The 23,454-nt window shown below is 45.7% G+C and overlaps 1 protein-coding gene across 1 annotated transcript in view; it reads right to left on the bottom strand.

Moving 5' to 3' along the window:
* HYDIN (HYDIN axonemal central pair apparatus protein) overlaps nucleotides 1–23,454 on the bottom strand; it is a 427,107-nt gene that overhangs the window by 205,823 nt on the left and 197,830 nt on the right. Inside the window, exons 18-19 of the mRNA XM_073307159.2 lie at nucleotides 23,163–23,315; nucleotides 4,439–4,677 (exon numbers count right to left, since the gene is read on the bottom strand). Of these exons, the coding sequence (XP_073163260.2) occupies nucleotides 4,439–4,677; nucleotides 23,163–23,315 (392 nt within the window). The remainder of the gene's footprint in view (nucleotides 1–4,438; nucleotides 4,678–23,162; nucleotides 23,316–23,454) is intronic.

Genomic DNA, 23,454 nt, shown 5'->3' with positions numbered 1-23,454 from the left:
TGGATATGAGTCAGCAGTGTGCCCTTGTTGCCAAGAAGGCCAATGGCATTTTGGGATGTATAAGTAGGGGCATAGCGAGCAGATCGAGGGACGTGATTGTTCCCCTCTATTCGACGTTGGTGAAGCCTCATCTGGAGTACTGTGTCCAGTTTTGGGCCCCACACTTCAAGAAGGATGTGGAGAAATTGGAGAGAGTCCAGCAAAGGGCAACACATGACTTATGAAGAGAGGCTGAGGGAACTGGGATTGTTTAGTCTGCAGAAGAGAAGAATGAGGGGGGATTTGATAGCTGCTTTCAACTACCTGAGAGGTGGTTCCAGAGAGCATGGTTCTAGACTATTCTCAGTGGTAGAAGAGAACAGGACAAGGAGTAATGGTCTCAAGTTGCAGTGGGGGAGGTTTAGGTTGGATATTAGGAAAACCTTTTTCACTAGGAGGGTGGTGAAACACTGGAATGCGTTACCTAGGGAGGTGGTAGAATCTCCTTCCTTAGAAGTTTTTAAGGTCAGGCTTGACAAAGCCCTGGCTGGGATGATTTAACTGGGAATTGGTCCTGCTTCGAGCAGGGGGTTGGACTAGATGACCTTCTGGGGTCCCTTCCAACCCTGATATTCTATGATTCTATGATTCTATGAGCCAGAGCTAACATGAAATGAATATTCAATGAGACATTGACTCCATTATGTACAGAAACATCGAGTGCAAGGTAGTAATTATTTCACTGTATACTGAGGCAGAGGAATTATTCGTGGCACAGTGACTGTCTTTTTTTTGGACATAAAGAATATGCAGCCAGTGAAAAGTGAGTATAACACACCTGGTGAAATACAAAACCATACACCATATTCCAAGTTAATCTGTGAAAGAAAATATTAAAAATGCATTTGAAGCATACAATGGCTGTGTGAAATACATCACCTTGTGCAATGACAGATCTGAACTTTAAATCAAGTTCTGTACAGATGCCTAATTTCTGGTTTGGTAAAAGACAAAGTCATCTTGCTATCTATGCCCCATTTCACTTTTTTTAGCTGCAGTTTTGCAGCTAGTTGCAATGGGGGCTTAACCCCAAGAAGATGGTGCAGGATAGGAGGAAAAAGATTGTCAGAAGAACATGAATTGAGTAATGCTGGCAACATCTTACCACGATGCATCCAATCTGGCCATCAGAACATGTCTGATCAACCACCAGGAATAACCATGGAAACAGTGGTGAACAAACCCAAGCCTTTATGGAGCTTATAGTTAAGGCCGCAAGTTTGTCCTAGAGATCACAGAAGCCACAGTGTAGCAGGGTGGACACCCGCTCAGGCCCAGAGGGGTTTAAGATAGTCCTGGGAGAGGGCTGGGGCAGGGGAAGAGCTGGGTTGATTAGCAGAGCAGCCGCAGCTGGGGGCCATGCCCCAAACAGACCCAGCAGGCCTTATAACAGCCAGGGAAGCCAGGAGCAAAAGAGCATTCTCTCTCAAGCTCTGAGAGGGAGGGACCTGGCTGCAGAGACCTGAATAGAGGACGTAGTTTGGCGCAGGGGAGCTCTGGCCTAGGAAAGCCCCAGGCCCCAGCCCGGGAAGCAGCGCAGACCCCTCACCCCCATCCCACACCCCAATCCCCTACCCCAACCTAGTGAAAGTGAGTGAGGGTGTGAGAGAGCAAGTGACAGAGGGAGGGTGGCCTTGATGGAGGGGGGCAGGGCCTCAGAGAAGAGGCGGGGCAGGAGCAGGGCCTCAGGGAAGTGGGGGCGGGGCAAGGGTGTTCAGTTCTGTGCAATTAGAAAGTAGGCAACCCTAGGCTGTGCACTGCCGCCCATGCCTCCCCAGCACCAGCGGGGGTCCCAAGCTGCTCACCACCAGCCTCCCTGCCCCAAGGACTTGCGGCACCCCAGGGTCACCGCCGTCCAAGTTTTATTCAGGGGTATATAGCGGAAGTCATGAACAGGTCATGGTCCATGAATTTTTATTTTCTGCCCATGACCTGTCCATGACTTTTACTAAAAATAGCCGTGACTAAAACATAGCCTTACTTATAGTTAACCAAGGATCACAAAGCCCCTAACATCTACACTCAAATGGAACTAAAGCTCAAAACTAGCGTAGGTGACTGAAAACTATTGTATCTCAAACCCTTAGAGCTAAATTCTTCCACTTGAGACTCCTTTCCATTCACCATCCAGTGTTAGTGGACTTTTGCTTTTCCCAACTAATTTCAGAAAAGGCCCTTGCAGTCATTCTCCCTTTTCCAATCAAGAGATAAAACTTTTCTTCCAGCTTCTGCCCTAACTAAGAGAGATCAGTGGGAAAAGATGAGGAGCCAAGAGGAGGGGAGAAATGAAGAAAGATGAGAACAGAGGCTGTCATGACTCGCAGGTCTCTAACCTGGATCTGCAGGTTCCCGGGGATCATCACGCTCCAACCCCCACTGATGACTTACTGGCATATCATAGAATATCAGGGTTGGAAGGGACCTCAGGAGGTCATCTAGTCCAACCTGCTGCTCAAAGCAGGACCAACCCCAACTAAATCATCCTCGCCAGGGCTTTGTCAAGCCTGATCTTAAAAACCTCAAAGGAAGGAGATTCCACCACCTCCCTAGGTAACGCATTCCAGTGTTTCACCACCCTCCTAGTGAAAAAGTTTTTCTTAATATCCAGCCTAAACCTCCCCCACTGCAACTTGAGACCATTACTCCTTGTTCTGTCATCTGGTATCACTGAGAACAGTCTAGATCCATCCTCTTTGGAATCCCCTTTCAGGTAGTTGAAAGCAGCTATCAAATCCCCCCTCATTCTTCTCTTCTGCAGGCTAAACAATCGCAGTTCCCTCAGCCTCTCCTCATAAGTCATGTGTTCCATGTTCCATAAGTCATGTGTTCCAGACCCCTAATCATTTTTGTTGCCCTCCGCTGGAAGCTTTCCAATTTTTCCACATCCTTCTTGTAGTATGGGGCCCAAAACTGGACACAATACTCCAGATGAGGCCTCACCATTGTCAAATAGAGGGGAACGATCATGTCCCTCAATCTGTTGGCAATGCCCCTACTTATACAGCCCAAAATGCTGTTAACCTTCTTGGCAACAAGGGCACACTGTTGACTCATATCCAGCTTCTCTTCGACTGTAACCCCTAGGTCCTTTTCTGCAGAACTGCTGCCTCGCCACTCGGTCCCTAGTCTGTAGCGGTGCATGGGATTCTTCTGTCCTAAGTTCAGGACTGTGCACTTGTCCTTGTTGAACCTCATCAGATTTCTTTTGGCCCAATCCTCTAATTTGTCTAGGTCCCTCTGTATCCTATCCCTACCTTCCAACGTATCTACCACTTCTCCCAGTTTAGTGTCATCTGCAAACTTGCTGAGGATGCAATCCACACCATCCTCCAGATCATTTATGAAGATATTGAACAAAACTGGCCCCAGGACCGACCCTTGGGGCACTCCACTTGATATCGGCTGCCATCTAGACATGGAGAACCAGGACTCCTTGAAACCCAGCTCACTTAGAACTCACCTCTGGGCCCCAACTGTTGGAAGACTGGGGCTCCTGATTGGCCTACTTCCCCTGTTTATGCCAGAAGAAGGAACAGGAAGTCATAGAATCATAGGACTAGAAGGGACCCTGAAAGGTCATCTAGTCCAGTCCCCTGCACTTATGGCAGGACTAAATATAACTGTTTAACTGGGTTCCACCCTGCTTTGGACCACACATCCAGCACTACCTGCTCCTGTCTCCAGATCCCAACCACCTGGTTTCCTGACACAGCCTGATTCCTGGCATCTAACTCATAGTTCCTGACCTTCTGGTTCTGAACTCCAGCTGGCAATGGGGACCTGTGCCCACCCCACAAGATAACCACTAGGCCTGACTGCCTACGTCCCAGCCCTGACACTAATAGACAGAACTCCAGCAGGGGACCCATGAAATAAAAGTGAGCTAGGGAAGGTTAAAGGACAAAGACAAATTTTGCTGCTCCCCCAAGGCACTGAGATGTGGAGCCTGCTGCAGGTAGAAAGAAAGCAGTACTGTTAATTTAGAAGAGGGACTGCTAAAGAGCAACATCAAGGTTCACTGCTGCTACAGGGGAGTGTGGGGGTGACCCACCCATCAGGTGAAAAAAGGGGCAAAATGTTCGAATGCTCAAAAAATAAAAGTTTTTTTTATGTATCATTTCTCAATCTTCAGCCTCCTGGACCCTCTGCAATTTCCACTTAGTGACATTTTGTCAACCACATTCCATCTTGTTAGCATTCTAATGTGGCAAGTGAGTTTGAAAGGGCTACAATATGTCTTCAAACGCAGTTATGTGGCTCCTATTTAAGTCAATGGGAACCGCCCTTGTAGCTACAGTCCTAAGGGACTACAATAAAAAACGTCCTTGCTGGGGCTCTTTATTTGGTCTATGGAGATGAAGGAGCACCGGAAAAGGTGGGAGCCAGAGAGATGACCTACCTGAAATGGGGTCCCAAGTTGAGTGCGGGAGCAAAGGGTTTGTCTGTGACAATCGTGGTGCCAATGCCAACGGCCTGAACTTGGATCACATAGGTATTGCTGTTTTGTATGAACAAGTTCACCTTGTCTTGGAATTTGACCGTGTCATCCAAGTTAGCAATCAGAGTCAGCGATACCTTAGTCTCCGGGGGAACTACACCTTCACTGGGCTCAATCCTCCACAATGAGTGACTGCAAGCCTGCAACAAGATCCAAAAGCTAAGATCAGAATAGAACCATTGGCCTCAATGTACCTGTGAGGCACTACAGGATATGATTAAAAGGAAGAGAAAGCAATGACGGGCAGGTTGTTTCCACCAGCATCATCCTTAGGCTCCTGTTTCAAGAGAGACTAATTGTCCTCAACAGAATCCCTCAGTGAGCCATCTTGACATCTGGGGTAGAAGACGCAATCTCCAGCATCTTTTAATTGTACATTTGTGTTTTACTGCTCTGAATAATGCAGAAAGCGGGAAAGGCCATTAAACATGGTCTAGCATAGGGGTGGTCAACTTGAGCCTGAGAAGGAGCCAGAATTTACCAATATACATTGCCAAAGAGCCACAGTAATACATCAGCAGCCCCCCACCAGCTCTCCCCCCGGCACATTGGAAAGTTGGCGCCTGTAGCTCCAGCCCAAGAGTCGGTGCCTAGACAAGGAGCCGCGTATTAAAACTTCTGAAGAGCCGTGTGTGGCTCCGGAGCCCCAGGTTGGCCACCCCTGGGCTAGGAGATCCAGAAGGACCCACTCACAACCACCTGAAACAATATGGAAATATTTGAGAACATAGAATTTTTATGAAAAGCCGGGATTTGTTCACTGCTTAAAATGGACTGAAATGCTGTTTGCTTCAAGTGAGATCAGCTCTACTGAGTTTCTGTCCATCAGCCATGGAGCTCTAACGTTATGACAGCCAACTAAATGGAGAAATACATCAGAAAACAAAACAGCACATCAAAGTGCAGGAGCATTTAAAAGGATTCCAAATAACCTCCCCAAACAGTTTTAGGCTACTGGGGGGAGGGTGTCTGAGGAAGTAGGCAGAGCCAGATTTTACCTGAAAAGTGAAAATGATCCCATGGAACAAGTTCTTTTGGGGCTGTGCTGGTTTCTGACTGAGTGCAAGGGCCTCTCCCCAGTTCTGTGACAGGTTTGCAGCAGTGGAAGCCACCGCAGACTCAGGGCTTTAAAATTACATTAAATACATTACACTGGTAAAATTAATAAACTCAGTCAGATCCATTTAATTTGTAGTTCCCCACAGCCTCAGGGAGAGGAATCCTTAAAATAGAACCGCAAAGCAAGAGGAGACAGCATAGCAGAGGGTGGTCTGTTATGGCTAGCTCCAGTGCCATGCTTCACTGTCGAGATAAGGATGGATGCAGATCTAATTACCGGACCCACTTGCACCTGCTGCACTCTCCCTTAGATACAGTCTACTCTTTATTCTTTGGCTTTTGGATCTTGTGTTCCATAACTCTGCTGTTTGGACAGCTACCAGGGTGTTATCTGCCTCTTGTTTCAGATTCAAGGACCTTGTGTTTGAATGTAAAAAAAAAGCAAACATCACTCTGGGATGTATTAGCAGGAGTGTTGTAAGCAAGATACGACAAGTAATTCTTCCTCTCTACTTGACGCTGATTAAGCCTCAGCTGGAGTAGTGTGTCCAGTTCTGGGTGCCACATTTCAGGAAAGATGTGGACAAACTGGAGAAAGTCCAGAGAAGAGCAACAAAAATGATTGAAGGTCTAAAAAACATGACCTCTGAGGGACGATTGAAAAAACTGGGTTTGTTTATTCTGGAGAAGATAAGACTGAGAGGGGACATGATCATAGAATCATAGGACTGGAAGGAACCTTGAGAGGTCATCTAGTCCAGTCCCCTGCACTCATGGCAGGACTAAATATTATCTAGACCACCCCTGACAGGTGTCAGGGATTCATAGATTCATAGATATTAAGGTCAGAAGGGACCATTATGATCATCTAGTCTGACCTCCTGCACAATGCAGGCCACAGAATCTCACCCACCCACTCCTGCGATAAACCTCTAGATAATACTGTCAGGGTGGTTAAGCACTGGAATAAATTGCCTAGGGAGGTTGTGGAATCTCCATTATTGGAGATTTTTAAGAGCAGGTTAGACAAACACCTGTCAGGGATGGTCTAGATAATACTCAGTCCTGCTATGAGTGCAGAGGACTGGACTAGATGACCTCTTGAGGTCCCTTCTAGTCCTACAAGTCTACGATTCCATGTGAACACCACCACTCTAGCATTCCCATTGAAATGCATGGGTGCTAAAGAAATCTGTGAATACAGCGGTAACCTTTGCTCGCTCCCCCAGCCAGATCACAGATGCTGCATAAAGCCTTTTGAACTTTCTCCAAAGCATTACTGACCAAATGCATTCACTTCTTTTAAGTTTTTGATAATTTAAAATGGATAACTTGAAGACAACGCACCATAGAGGCCAGGAGAAGCCTAGCTTGTTCAATACACACATGGTGCCACCATCCCTCTCCACCTCTCCTGCACCCATTACACGCTTGGTCACTAGCACTAGGGAAATCCAGTAGGGTGCAGCAAAACAGACTATTCTATTAGCATGTTCTATTTCAAGCCAGAAGACATTAGGTTTAAATTGACATTAATGTTCAATCTATCTTCTGATTCATACTGACACAAGGTAGCTAGCCTGAAAAAGAGACCTGACAGCTTTGCTGTAGAAGTGAATCTGCGAGTCAGGCAGCACATTGCACCACAAAAACTAACACTGAGGAATAGTAATGGAATGGTTAGATGAAGGCAGCTGTGTGCATTTCCCACTGTAACACAATGCAGACCTACAGTGCTCCAGCATCCCTATGGCTGACCGCTTCAGGGAGGGGACATTAACCCTGGATAAAAAGGATTTGCATAACATACTAATTAGTTTGGTGCAGGTCCAAAGGAAGGGCCTACTGTTAGTGAACAGGACATTGTAATGACAGGAAAAAGATGATGAAGACATATAGGGCCAGAGTCACTCCAGTATCTGTGTTGGCTTCTGCCAACAACAGCACGTGGCCCCAGAGACAGAAAATCTGCTACAGGAAGGAGAGATCACAACTTCCCCACCTCACACAGTGCCTGTAGAATTCCAGTGCAGGGCCCCCCAAAATGGATATTAATAGCCAGGAAGAGGTCATGACCGGCACGACTGGAGCAATTAACAGCCTCAACCAATGAGGTTCCAATGGTTCTCCAGCTGTAACTTAAAGTGCTCCCAAGCAAGGGTGACGGAAGCAAAGCCACCTGCCCTCTCTCAGGGAATGAGTCCATACTTGCACAGTCAGAAATAATTTACACCTCCCTGGACCACGCTTGGACAACGACATTTGGAAATCACTTCCACAAGGGAAAGGATTGGCAATAAGAGAACTGGAGAGAGTAGGAACCAAAGGTGTGGACTGATGATTTATGACCAAGAGGGGAAGGATAACCTGGAAGCATTCAACCCAGCTAGAAGTATCGAGTCATTATTAGATACTCAGCAAGTCAACTACCAAGAAATCTGTCTCTGGAAGAATGGAACAGTAAGATACAGGGGATATACTTGATGAGTGTCCTTGCGGTATGAACCTAGCAGTTACCAAGAGAAACTCTTCAACCATCCTAAGAAGACAAGCAATTGTCACTGGTGACTCCATACTAAAAAGAATGGACAGAAAATTTAGCAAGGAGCACAAGGACAACAGGATGGTGTGTTGTCTTGCTGCAATGAAACTAAGAGATATAACCAGCAATATTGGATAGGATTATGAGGTCATCTGGCAAGTCTCCATTGGTGATGATATACTTGGAACCAATGACTTCACATTGTGTGGAATTACACCAATTATAAAAGAATTCAGGGACCTTGGAAGGGAGCTGACAAAGAGAAAAGTCTGGGTGATATTCACAGAGTTCCTACTGGTCCCATGAGTGAGAGAAGGCAGAAAATACTGGATGAGACCACCACTGGCTGCACGATTGGGTTGTGAAGCTGAAGATTTGGGATTTGTGTCACACTGCGCCATATTGCACTTGGAGAGAGTGCTGTACAAACAGGAAGGCCTGCATCTCACAGGTAGTAGGTAGGTGGCTAAACTACTTGGTGGAAGACTAGCTGGAAGTCTTCTTTGCTAAGAAGGCAAATGTGGTACACACGGAAATTCAGCATGTTATAAACAAATTGAGCTGATGTGACAAAGAATGTGAAGAGAAGCATTATTTCAGTTGCTGACATACCAATTCTAGGAGTCTGGGTAACAAGCAAGAAGAATTGGAAATTCTCATTGATGAGAAAAAACTTGATGTACTTAGCATTTATTGAAACCTGGTGGGATGATTCACATGACTGGAATATTAAAATAATTGGTTATAACTCAGTTAGGAAGGATAGAGGGAGCAAAAGAGGTGGCACTTTACATTAAGGACACCATTGTCTGTTTTAGAGTTATCAATAACTCAGAAGTGCAGGATCTTGAATGCATATGGGTCAATGTGTGTCTTTGATCACCATGGTCCTACAGATATCAGCAACAGTCTACTGCAGGTCTGGTGGAATTTTCAGAGAGCTTGGTAGGAGGTCTTTCAAGCAGAACTAAAGATGTCGGTTAACGAACTGGCTGACATATTTTTTATGTCCAGCCGACATAAATTACTCCTACTAAACTTTCTGTGAATTAGTTAATGTAGCTGCTAAGAAGTTAATTCCTGACAATATATACTTGGGTGATCACCAAAGGCAACTAAGCTCTACCAGAAAGTCATATATGCTGGTAATGTCCAAGAGACCATTAATAAAAACAAGCAACTCAGTCAATTGCAGGCTCAAACCAGATTATATTGATGGAGAGAGAGAGTCATAAAGATTCATTCTAGTCGGAAAGCCTGGAAGACTATCAAAAACTTTCTGGAGATTCCATCCTTGGCCAAAAGGAGTTTCCAATCACCGCAAACACTATCGCATCCCAGCTAGTGGCTAACAGTTGTACACAGAACTTGGACAAGTCTTTCAGCCCTGTGGTCAGAATTGAGGTCACAGAGAGGTGGCAGGCTCCCAGTGTGGATTCAAACCTGGTGGCTTCCTTTTCAGACAAAGATCTGTACCAGGCCATAAAGCTTATGGGAACAGGAAAGGCTCCATGCCAGGATAACCTTCATAGAATCATAGAATATCAGGGTTGGAAGGGACCTCAGGAGGTCATCTAGTCCAACCCCCTGCTCAAAGCAGGACCTTCATCTGGAGTTCCTTCTTCATCGAGGCCCAAAAGTTGGCTGCTCTGTTTCTTTAATTGATGTTTCCAGGGCAACTGCATCCCAAAAGTCTAGTGCATGGCAAAGGTCATTGCTATTCAGAATCTAGGAAAACTGCTGGAAGATCCTAAGAGCTATCAACCCATCTCTCTCCTTTACGTTACATAGAAGCTAATGGATAGCTTGATTCTGATGTGCATCAACCAGGTTATCAGACCACCACTGCCTTCATTTGAGGACATTGTACCCAAGATAAAGGTGGGTGCCATTCTGGTGGACTTGTCAGCCACATGACACTGTCTGATATGTGATGCTGAACACCAACTTGTTGCAGACTATTTCTGATAAGCTCAGGGTGTGGTTCATTATGGAAATGATAATGAAGCAGAGCTTCATCTTGCAAGGTAGAGACAAAGTCAGCCAACTTAGTCATCTGCATAAGGGACTCCCACAAGGATCCATTCTAGTTACTCTCCTTTTCAACATATATATTTATGACCTATCAACAACTGAGGCAAATAAGTACATATATGTGGATGACATCTGTCTCTCTGGTGTGGGTAACAATCTACACAATAATGAAGGGTCACTTAGCCAAGACATAATGTTCTGGCTACCTACCTTCCTCAGTGGAGATTTATACTGAGTCTAAGACGGTGGCCACAACCTTCCATTTGAGCAATTGCCTACTGTGATGAAGCGGGAGGTTTTCTTGTATTTTCAATGGTTTACTTGCAGAGGGTGTGGGACTCAGTTCCCTTGTTTGTTACTGGTTTAATAAGATGGTGAGAGAGGGAGTTTGTTGTTACAGAGGGCCAGCGGTGGCACTTGGGACCTCAGACGATGTCCTGGAGAATGGATATCCTGGCGACTGGTGACCGGGAGGCCCAGCTCAGAGTCACTGCCAGTTCTGGCCAGTGGGAGGACAAAGGACCGAGGAGAGAGGATCCCAGTAACCTGACCAGCCAGTTCCAGCCAGTGGGGAAACAAAGGGCGGATGAGAGGAGAAGCTGAGAGGAAAGAAGGCCCATGCAGCCTGTTTACCTGGGAGAGAAGACAAAGGACAGAGGTGGGACTTGGGGGAAGGTGATATGGATGCCCAGCTGGAAGGAGGGGGTTTCTGGACTGGGGAGAGAGAGCAGCTAGAGCCCACTTGGATGCAGGAGAGACCTAGATGTACTGTTGCTAGGCCCGAGGGCCCAGAGAATTTCCTATCCTATGTTCAGATATTCAATAAATCCTCCTGTTTTATGCTGGCTGAGAGTCACTCCGGTCTAGAGATCAGGGTTGCATCATTCTTTCTGGGAGTGGAGGCCTCGGGAGTCCAGAGTGAGTGAACTCCCTGAGGGAGCTCACGGAGAGAGACAGGCATGCTGAGCGCTCAGAGAGGTGTGGTTCCAGGAGGCAGAAGGGCCTATGGCTTGACCCCCAACAGAGAGTGGACCCCCGAGAAGGGCTGTCCCACTGAAGGGGGTTCCTCTCAGGGACCATACGGAGCCAGGAGAGAGAATGATTCCCATGAGTCCATGACACCTGGCCAATCAACCCCTCAGGCAAATGTTCGACAAACCTCAGTCCTGGCACTGGTATTTATTCCAGTGGAATATTGTGCAGCAGTTTGGGGCAGAAATCAGCATGTGCATCTCATTGATTTGAACTGAACACAGCCACCTATAGACTCACAGACTTTAAGATCAGAAGGGACCATCATGATCATCTAGTCTGACCTCCCTGCATTTGCAGGCCACAGAACCTCACCCATCCATTCCTGTAACAGACCCATAATCTCTGGTTGAATTACTGAAGTCCTCAAATCATGGTTTAAAGATTTCAAGTTACAGAGAATCCGCCATTTACACTAGTTTAAACCTGCAAGTGACCCATGCCCCATGACGAAGAGGAAGGAGAACCCCCCCAGGGTCTCTGCCACACTGACCTGGGGGAGAAATTCCTTCCTGAGCCCAACTATGATAATCAGTTAGACCATGAGCACGTGCACAAGACCCACCAGCCAGACATCTGGGAAAGAATTCTCTGGGTAACTCAGAACCTCCCCATCACCTGTCATTGGAGATATTTGCTGCTAGAAGTCACAGATCGACTACATGCCATTGTAGGAAGTTTCATCATACCATCCCCTCCATAAAATTATCAAGCTCAGTCTTGAAGACAGTTAGGTTTTTGGCCCCACTGCTCCTCTTGGAAGGCTGTTCCAGAACTTCGCTCCTCTGATGGTTAGAAACCTTCCCCTAATTTAGATCTAGACTGTTCTCAGTGGTAGCTGATGACAGAACAAGGAGTAATGGTCTCAAGTTGCAGTGTGGGAGGTTTAGGTTGGATATTAGGAAAAACTTTTTCACTAGGAGGGTGGTGAAACACTGGAATGCGTTACCCGGGAGGTGGTGGAATCTCCTTCCTTAGATATTTTTAAGGTCAGGCTTGACAAAGCCCTGGCTGGGATGATTTAGTTGGGGATTTGTCCTGCTTTGAGCAGGGGGTTGGACTAGATGACCTTCTGAGGTCCCTTCCAACCCTGATATTCTATGATTCTATGAATTTCAAGCCGTATTATTAGTAGTTGTCTTAGCCACAAATTAACATCTAATTTGTATGTGTTGGCTCACATAGCTCCCTCAAAACTTCAATGAGATGCTATCACCCTTAAAACTGCACAGAGAGCTATGACAGATGAAAACATCCTGCTGCATGCAAGGCTGACTATGGCTCCAACAGGTGCCAATAAGCAATGCATACTTCCCCAAAGAAGATCTGCCTGACTCCAGAAGAAAACACCTACACCTGCAGTTCTTGTCGACTTGCCACAAACTCCTTTTAAAATGGCTGTTCATGCACTCCTGTCTAGCACTGCCAGCCCAGTGCCAGTCGTGGATGAACAACAGCATATCAGGGTTGATAGCTATGTTCTAGTCGAGTGACAGTAACTCTGGGATAGAGAAACAGGTCTGCTGACAAACTTCAGAAGCCCTGATTCACATCCTCTTGTTTGCAATCTGGGAAGCAGATCCTGAACTAGACTTAACAGGCTGCTGTCTGGAACAGCCAGAGTGGATGACAATGCAGAAATTTGGCTTAGCCCATTTTTCACAGTGTGGCTGCAGGGTAGTGATGCAGATGGTCAAACATGTGGTGGAGGAGTGCACAATTAGAAAACTGGAGGGTGGACTGCAACATCTGACTACCCTCAGTGATGGAGCAATCAGATGTCTAAACAACCTAGATCAACCTTTTTTCATTTGCAGACCCCTAAAATATTTCAAATGGAGGTGTGGGCCCCTTTGGACAGTTCAGACTTAATCTGGAGATCCCCAGGAGTCCATGGATCACAGGTTGAAAACCACTAGTCTAGATAATGATTTGTGATGTGTACAAAAGAAGAATGTGCTAACTAACATAGCCCAGGAGGGGGGAACTGGTAGGGATCTGTTACAGACCACTGAATCTAACCAGAAAACAGGATGAATTACTCCTTAAACACCTATCTATAATGTGTGGAAAGAAAAATGGTGTTGTTATGTGGACTTCCACTTGGGAGACATACGCAGGAGTATATGTCTCATGCAGCCAGTAGTAAAACATCATTGGAAGTTTTAAAAATTATGAATGATAACTTTTTAACAGAGAAAGAATTGCACCCAACATGAGGTATGACAGATAAAAACTAGAAGTTGCTGATTGCTTAGGGTCCAGTGATCATAACCTGCTTACATTCAATAAGGGCAAAGAGAACAGTCCCAAATGTATGTATCTATCTATTTATCTAATTTCCCAAAGCTGAGGAAAGTTATGAGTGAAATTGATTGGTAGGAAAAATTTCAACAGAAAAATGTGAAAGAAAATTGAGTGTTCTTTAAGAAGAGTTTATTAGATGGCCAAAAGCCAAGATTTAACAATTGAGAAAGAGGACAACTTTGACTAAAAGCCCATCCTGATTCAGTGACCAAGTGAAGGAAGCAATTATAAATAAAAAAACAATATGGACCCAATGGGAAAAGTGCCAACTATTTATAGTACACAACTATTATACATTAGACGTTATGAAGGGCAGAAAATTGATAAGGGACTTGAGTTTGGAGCCATGACACTCAGTTCAGTTATAGCCAGCTAATTAGAAGGATTTGGCTACATTGATCAGGGCCTTGCACCAGTGAAACAGAATTTTGGCCCTTCAAATCCAGCAGTGTTTAGTTATTCTTACCAGTCCGTCTATCCAGAGTGACTACATTCTCTCAGGCGGGATTTTTAAACGAGGTGGCAACAGGCCCCAGTCCAACTCCAATACAGGTTTCTTGCATGAAGCAACCTTTTCAGCCCCCCACCTCCCCCAGTGCGGACTATGACAGTGAATGAAGAGTGCCCAGCTCAGAGTCTGAACAACATGAATCAAAGTAACTTCTAGACAATTACAAACACAATGCCCAGATTGCCAGGTTCAGTCTGATCCTGAAGGGCCATCACTGCTAGCAGCAGTTCTTAAGGAAGAGTCAAAAGAACAATGGAGAAGAGCACAACAGTGACAGCAGAGTCTAATGCAGAGCAAATGCTAGGCAGAAGCAGACTAAGCAATTGCTTAGGGCCCCGAGCAGCTCAAGGAGCCCCCTTTTAGTTATTAGTATGTGTTGTGGGTGGGTGGGGGGATATTCCTGCTTAGGGCCTCCAATGAGCTAACGCTATCATTGGTTAAATGGGTCATTAGCCGGGCAGGGAGATACAGTCCAGTGACCCTTTCAGTTGCACAATGGCCCCAACCTTCAGAGTGGCTGCTCCATAACTCCCATCTTCTCCTACCAGGGAAAGGAAACGCTGGGGAGAGGACAAAACCCTTCCGCAGAGAGCAGACCAACCGCAACTCAATATATCACCAGCCCACACAACATCGTAGCCAATGAGGCCCTCATCTTGCACACAAAGCCCTAGGATTAAATCTAGAAAAAATTTGGCTGCACTTCTAAAAACGAAGAGGCCTAGTGCAGAAAAGAGAAGCAGCTCCTTTAACTGCAAAGATCAGAGAGATAGGAGCTTCCTCTTAGGAACGCCAGAAACACCACTGTAACAGGGTGGTAGCTTCTAGGACCCTGAATCAGAATTGGGTGGAGCTACCCTAAGCTCCAGCACTAGAATCCTAAATAAAGATGCAGAGCAGTTACTGCTGACTCGTGCTGATAGGCAGATCGTGTTAGCTCCACCCAGGATGAGATAAGTCGGAGAGTCTCTCTGAGACAAAGGGAAATAGGCACTGAGACAGAGAAGATCCTGAAAGGAAATCCTAGGAACAGCCTGAGAGGAAGGATCATCTTGTGATTACAGCACTCAACAGGGATCTGGGTTCACTTCCTATCCCTGCTATAGGCTCCCTGTATGACCATGTACAAGACACTTATTATCTCTTTGCCTCAGTTCTCTATCTACAATCTTCCTTTCTTTCTTGTCTAGTTAAACTGCAAGCTCTTTGGGATAGGGACTCCCTCTTATAATGGGTTTGTACAGCACCAATCACAATGGTGCCTCGATCTCCATTAGGATGTCTAGGCACTACTGGAATACAAATTAATGGCAGCAGCAGCTCTGGGGAGCAGTTAAGATTTATTTGTATTTTTATCAGTTACCAATAAAACCAAACCCAGGAAATATTTAAATTTGTAGCCAAAGGGCCTGCTTCCTCACCCACTCAGATCAATGGAAAGACTCCTATTGCCTTCACTGAGTGTTGGATCAGGTCCAGAGATGTGGTATACAAATGGCACAGCAATCAACTGATCAAGTTGACTAGCTTCAGGATTCACACCCTGGAAAGTTCTGTCCTCTGACAAGTTTTAGAATGTCCATTCCTTATCATAGAGACAGGCATTCCATCATGTACCCCAAATTAAAGATGACTGTCCACAGCATTTTGGAATTTGGCAGGATAAAGAACAGCATGTCCTGCTGGGCCAAGTACCATCCTCAGATGCACCCACACACTCCCAGTGAACTGTCCCGGTGTTTTTAGCCTTTGCTTAAATGGTGAAAAATGTTCCCCTCTGTTTCAGCATTCTAGAGTGTATTGAGGATAGATCTGATCTTGGCAACAGGCAATTTGAGCATATCCATTGGTTGCAGGAACCTCATTAGCTTGCTCCACAGGAGGCAATTTGCACAGCAAAGTAGAATTTTCTGCTGAGATGAGGTCGTGTAGGTCTTTCTTACTGATAGTCTCTCCTAACTGCTTACAGAGAAGTTAGCTCACAAAGGAAAGGTCCAACTAGGTCAACTCGCTATTGTCATCATGCTCTAATTCCATCAGGATTCCTATGGCCTAAAGCTGACATGCATTCATCTCCATTTTACCTTTGCAGAGACAGTAATACTTAGCATTTCATAGATTCATAGAGTTTAAGGGCAGAAGAGACCATTAAAGTATCATATACTTACAGTATAGAGCACCTTCCACTGTCAAAGCACTCTACACATATTCACCAATTAACCCCCGTATTGCCCCATGCATAAGTCCAGTATTCTGCTCATTTTATAGATGGGAAACTAAGGAAGAGAGCTGAAGTGGCTTATCCATGGCCCTAGAGAGAGGATTAGATCTAAAATTCCTGGCTTCCAGTCCAGGACTTAGACCATTGGTTCTCAACCTTTGCAGACTATTGTACCCCTTTCGGGAGTCTTACGTACCCCCAAGTTACACCTCACTTAAAAACTCCTTGCTTACAAAATCAGACATAAAAATACAAGTGTCACAGCGCACTAGCCCTGAACAATTGCTGACTTTCTCATTTTGTCTGTATGAAATTGTAGTTTGTACTGACTTTGCTAGTGTTTTTATGTAGCCTGTTGTAAAACTAAGCAAATATCTAGATGAGTTGATGTACCCCTGGAAGACCTCTGCATAACCCCAGGGATACATGTTGAGAACCACTGACTCAGTCCATTCCTCTCATGCCATATGCATCTAACATGCCACATACTCACACTATTGTTGTCCCAAAATCCGGACTTTTGGAGTCTGCAGCATTTAAGCCATTAGGTCACATTTTCAGATACTCTCTAATTTTGCAGGCACAATAAATTGATGGTGAAAACGTTAGAGGTGCATAGTTGCATGCATATGTGCATAAATGACCAAACTGAGTGTGCAAATCAGTGCATGTGGCTAATCAGGTGCTTCAATAAACAATTATCTTTCTTCACATATCTTTGCAACTTTTTCTTTACAGAAGTGTTTTTGCTAATGACTTAATGGCCAGGAGAGAATCCCCTGAGACTGAGCTGTGCCTGACCTGTATCCACATGGTCGGAGGTGCTGTCCTTGTTTTTATTTGGATGTTCTCTTCTTTGAAATACACACAGAAACCAATGAACGGTACAGAGAAGGCAGACTGAGCCCTGCTATTTACCTTCCCTCCCAATGCATGAACAAGGGGACATGCTATGAAACTGAAAGGCAGCACATGTAAAATTGGTAAAAGGAAATAGTGTTTTACACAAGGCATAATTAATCTGTGGAACTCGCTGCCACAAAGTATCAGTGCGGCCAAGAGCTTAACAGGATTTAAAAAAAGGATTTGCACTGATATGTATGAGAATTATTATTAATAGGAATAATATACTCAGCTCTTTTCATCAGTAGATCTCAAAGTGCTTTCCACAAGAAGTCAGTGGAACAGACTGGGAAAATGAGGCACAGAAAGGTGAAATGATTTGCCCAAGTTACCCAGCAGGCCAGTGGCAGAACCCAGGTCTCCTGAGTCCCAGTCCAGTGCTCAATCCCCAGTTACTTTAGGATGAACATTTATAATGAATATGAAGGCTCATGCTTCAGAGCATAAGGGAACTACTAACTGATGAGGGGTAGAAGAATCTTTCTGGTGGGCAGGTTATTCCATAATTTTCCTGCACTTTCCTCTGTATCATTTGGTACAGGCTACTGCTAGGGTGCTGGGCTAGAAGGACCCCCAGACCTGACGTGGGATGGCAACCCTGTGCTCCTATGAGCAATTCACCACATAATTTTTCCTGTAGAAAGTTGGGAGGGCCTGGAGTTGATCCCGCTGATGGCTGCAGGGTCTGTATGTTTGCAGTCATAGTTTGTTACACAATCCCCTGCTAGGTGTCAATCAGTATATCTTCATTTACATCAATGGAGTTGTGCCAAAGGTGATGGTCTGGCCCTTGAAGTCTTTAGGGCAAGGACTAGGTCTTCATGTGTGTTTGCCCAACACTAGATCAATGGGGCTATAAGCTTGAGGAGAAGTGCTAGGGTGCTAGAGCAATGGACATGTTCAGTACTCACAGTGCCAACTATAGGTCTCATCCTATGTTTAACACTCTCATTTCTTACTTGCTGCAGTCGAGCATGCCAGTGTTTGCCGGCACCCTGCCAATAGAAAGCAGTATGCAAACAAACACTGACAGATTAATTCTTCAGCTGCTTGAGAAAAATCATAATTTACAGCACACTTAAAAACAACTCATTTGCCAAGGGCAGACTGCTCAGACTTCACTGAGAGCAGTTGGAGGATGCTAAGAACAATACAAATACACTCTTTAAAGTAAAGAGCCGTCCCTCCCCCATGCCCATCCAATTCTACCAGCTGAGAATGAAATCTTCAGTCAACCAGAACAAGTAATAGAGGCAGCATCCATTTATCTGTGGCGTTTTTAAGTTTCACTAAAAGTTGATGCTTCTACCCACATGGCCCTCTCTTTATTAAAGCCAATCACGGGAAAAGCTTGAAACAATAGGGTGTGACCTGGGAAACGAAACAAATTCTGCACTAATGGGGCGAGATGTACACAAGAGAAAAGGCTGCATAACAAAGTTCTGTTTCCCCGTGTGCTCTGTGATATTGACTGGGAGTCTTTACAAACTGCGCTACAATTCAGCAAACATCTGTGCCAATGAAACCCATCAATTGCAGAGGAACTAGCTGCACTTTTGTATGAGCTAACCTGTGTCTCTTCTGCCAGCTGAATTTGAACCTACCTCCAGTGGCCGGTCGGCTTTGGGATTAAGTAAGGTGGTCTGCTCTCCTCCCACTCCCCCAGTGCCAAGTGTCTTCAGAGGTGGCTTTGTAGCTGGCTCCCAAGCCAACTAGGCACTATCTACTGGAACCCTCGCTTCTTCCCCCTTCAGTCCAGCCAGATCTGCAAGGATGACTCAGCAGCCTGCTCCCCATCCCTCTGATGCAGCAGAAATAAGTGCCCCTGGTTCTCAAACTGCTCATCAGGTGGTTTTAAAATGTAAAATAGTGTGTAAGGTAGGGGTGAGTCACAGAGTGTCTTGATAGTTTAAAGAAGCCAGTCAGCAACCCCTTGGAAGACCTTCCTGCTGCAGTAAAGTGAGGGGAAAATCAACCACCAGCCTTCCCTCCCAATCCAGGAGACTCATGTTTGCCCACCCCTTGAAACCTAGAAATAGGGTCCTAGACCACAGGGAGTGAGTGGTACCAGGAGGCCAGTCTCCTGGATTAGACCTGTGGGAGTGGGCCATTGGACTATGCCCACAAAAAAAGACATAACCATGGATCATGATGGTTTTCACCATGATGGTTTCTTCTACATTTTCTCTTCTCTCACGAAGAGCAAATAGGAACACAGGGTTTGCTGTACTGCACCACCCAATAATCACCATCAAAGACTGAGAGCTTCTTAATAAGGCTTTGATCCCTAAACCCTTTAGCATCCATCAACCCTTAACTAGGATGTGGGGCTACACAGGAAGACTAGGACTTTAAAAAGCCCGCTCCTAAGCAACCGGTGGAGCTAGCGAACAGAAGCAGCTAACACGGGAGTTTTGCGAGGGACTTCTCCAGGTGAAGGAGGAGCGATTAAGTGACCCTGGGGGTGGGGTGGGTGGGTGACTGTAGTGTTGTCTGTAGTGTTGGTTTTTGTTTGTGGTGTGCTTGCTGCTTGATTGAAATGTACTTTGTGGTCTGTTTGTTTGGGGACTGTGTACTGAGCCTAGCGGCCTGCTAGGTAAGGCTGACAGCTTCTTAACGAGGCTTTGCTAAGCTCTTTAGCACCCATCAACCCTTAACCAGGGGGAGGGCCTACTCAGGAAAACCAGGGCTTTAAAAAGCTTGCTCCTAAGTGACCAGAGGAGCTAGTGAACAGGAATGGCTAACAGGGGAGTTTTGCAAGGGAGTTTGGGGGAGGCGCAGCTAGATACACTTAACATTCCTTAAACTTAGGACAGAAGAATCCCATGCACTTCTACAGGCTGGGGACCAACTGGCTAAGCAGCAGTTTTGCAGAAAAGGACCTGGGGATCACAGTGGACGAGAAGCTGGATATGAGTCAGCAGTGTGCCCTTGTTGCCAAGAAGGATAAAGGCATATTGGGCTGGATTAGTAGGAGCATTGCCAGCAGATCGAGGGAAGTGATTATTCCCCTCTGTTCGGCACTGGTGAGGCCACATCTGGAGTATTGGGTCCAGTTTTGGTCCCCCCACTACAGAAGGGATATGGACAAATTGGAGAGAGTCCAGCGCAGGGCAACAAAAATGATCAGGAGGCTGGAGCACATGAGTTATGAGGAGAGGCTGAGGGAACTAGGATTGTTTAGTCTGCGGAAGAGAAGAATGAGGGGGGATTTGATATCAGCCTTCAACTACCTGAAGGGGGGTTCCAAATAGGATGGAGCTCAGCTGTTCTCAGTGGTGGCAGATGACAGAACAAGGAGCAATGGTCTCAAGTTGCAGTGCGGGAGGTCTAGGTTGGATATTAGGAAAAACTATTTCAGTAGGAGGGTGGTGAAGCACGGGAATGGGTTACCTAGGGAGGTGGTGGAATCTCCATCCTTAGGGTTTTTAAAGCCTGGATTGAGAAAGCCCTGGCTGGGATGATTTAGTTGGGGTTGGTCCTGTTTTGAGCAGGGGGTTGGACTAGATCATAGAATCATAGAATCATAGAATATCAGGGTTGGAAGGGACCCCAGAAGGTCATCTAGTCCAACCCCCTGCTCGAAGCAGGACCAATTCCCAGTTAAATCATCCCAGCCAGGGCTTTGTCAAGCCTGACCTTAAAAACCTCTAAGGAAGGAGATTCTACCACCTCCCTAGGTAATGCATTCCAGTGCTTCACCACCCTCTTAGTGAAAAAGTTTTTCCTAATATCCAATCTAAACCTCCCCCACTGCAACTTGAGACCATTACTCCTCGTTCTGTCATCTGCTACCATTGAGAACAGTCTAGAGCCATCCTCTTTGGAACCCCCTTTCAGGTAGACCTCCTGAGTTCTTTTCCAACCCTAATCTTCTATGATTCTACGATTCTATGAAACTTAAATCCAAAAACACTCACTGCTAAAAACAAAACATCAACAAATGAACAAGCTGCAGGAGTAAAAAGAGAATGCAGGCAGAAGTCCAGCAACAGAGTGGGGGTGTCATAAACATAGAGGGAAGGGTAACCACCTTTCTGTATACAGTGCTAGAAAATCCCTCCTGGCCAGAGACAAAGTCCTTTTACCTGTAAAGGGTTAAGAAGCTCAGGTAACCCGGCTGGCACCTGACCCAAAATGACCAATGAGGGGACAAGATACTTTCAAATCTGGAGGGGCGGGGGAAAAGACTTTTTTCTGTCTGTGTGATACCTTTGCCGGGAACAGATCAAGGATGCAAGCCCTCCAATTCCTGTAAAGTTAGTAAGTAATCTAGCTAGAAAATGCATTAGGTTTTCTTTGTTTTGGCTTGTGAAATTCGCTGTGCTGGAGGAAATGTGTATTCCTGTTTTTGTGTCTTTTTGTAACTTAAAGGTTTTGCCTAGAGGGATTCTCTATGTTTTGAAAGAAGTATGGGCTGGATGAATGGACTATAAGGTGGATAGAAAGTTGGCTAGATTGTCGGGCTCAACGGGTAGTGATCAATGGCTCCATGTCTAGTTGGCAGCCAGTATCAAGTGGAGTGCTCCAAGGGTCGGTCCTGGGGCCGGTTTTGTTCAATATCTTCATTAATGATCTGGAGGATGGTGTGGATTGCACTCTCAGCAAGTTTGCAGATGACACTAAACTGGGAGGAGAGGTAGATATGCTGGAGGGCAGGGATAGGATACAGAGGGACCTAGACAAATTGGAGGATTGGGCCAAAAGAAATCTGATGAGGTTCAACAAGGACAAGTGCAGAGTCCTGCACTTAGGACGGAAGAATCCAATGCACCACTATGGACTAGGGACTGAATGGCTAGGCAGCAGTTCTGCAGAAAAGGACCTAGGGGGTTACAGTCAACGAGAAGCTGGATATGAGTCAACAGTGTACCCTTGTTGCCAAGAAGGCCAATGGCATTTTGAGATGCATTTTGGGGCATTGCCAGCAGATCGAGGGACGTGATCGTTCCCCTCTATTCGACACTGGTGAGGCCTCATCTGGAGTACTGTGTCCAGTTTTGGGACCCACACTACAAGAAGGATGTGGAAAAATTGGAAAGAGTCCAGCGGAGGGCAACAAAAATGATGAGGGGTCTGGAACACATGAGTTATGAGGAGAGGCTGAGGGAACTGGGAATGTTTAGTCTGCAGAAGAGAAGAATGAGGGGGGATTTGATAGCTGCTTTCAACTACCTGAAAGGGGGTTCCAAAGAGGATGGCTCTAGCCTGTTCTCAGTGGTAGCTGATGACAGAACAAGGAGTAATGGTCTCAAGTTGCAGTGGGGGATATTTAGGTTGGATATTAGGAAAATGTTTTTCACTAGGAGGGTGGTGAAACACTGGAATGCGTTACCTAGGGAGGTGGTGGAATCTCCTTCCTTAGAAGTTTTTAAGGTCAGGCTTGACAAAGCCCTGGCTGGGATGATTTAATTGGGGATCAGTCCTGCTTTGAGCAGGGGGTTGGACTAGATGACCTCCTGAGGTCCCTTCCAACTCTGATATTCTATGATTCTATGATTCTATGAATCTGACTGCCTGTAAGATGATATTCCATTCTGATCTTACGGAGTTGTTCTCTTATCTTTTTTTGTTCTTCTAAATAAAGTTATGTTTTTTAAGAATCTGATTGGGTTTTTTGGGTGATAAAAATCTAAGGCTGGTCTGTGCTCATCTTGTTTATTCTCAAGCCTCCCCAGGAAAGGGGGTGTAAGGGCTTGGGGGTATATTTTGGGGAAATAGGAACTCCAAGTGGTCCTTCCCCGGCACTATATCAAGAGAAAGGTTATAAAGAAGATCAAGTGCCAAATTCTGCTTTTAGTTGCATCTATGAGATCCTAGTGACACCAATGGGGTGACTCAGGTGCACGTCAGAGCAGACTCAGCCAGCCACTTTGGGGAATTATGTCATGCCCATTTCATTCTCTCTCTGAGATAATTTTAGGAGAATGCTGCATATTAAGTCAAGTCACAGACTGTTAGAGACTATATATTCCAAGCTACTTGTTCATTGTAACATAGCCCCACGTGCACTTACCATCTGTGCCCAAAATGGTGCAGGAATAACAGTCTGATTGGAGAGGTGGAGTGTACAGGAAGCATCCTTTAGAACCTGGATATTGCCGAAATCTATCTGAGCAGGTTCCACGTGGACAACTGGGCCTTCACCGATGCTCACTAAATGGATCTTCTGCTCCAGGAAACGGGAAACAAAAACAGGGAAAGTTGAAAGGGTCCAGCTAGCTCTCATTGTTCTCCTAGACTGTTTTCAATCCTTGGACACAGAATGGTAGGGAATGACTGGAGTAGACCTGGGATTTTGAGTGATC

Source organism: Lepidochelys kempii, chromosome 12 (assembly GCF_965140285.1).
Source record: "Lepidochelys kempii isolate rLepKem1 chromosome 12, rLepKem1.hap1, whole genome shotgun sequence".
Lineage (NCBI taxonomy): Eukaryota > Metazoa > Chordata > Testudines > Cheloniidae > Lepidochelys > Lepidochelys kempii.
This window is presented reverse-complemented; position numbering and strand designations above follow the sequence as displayed.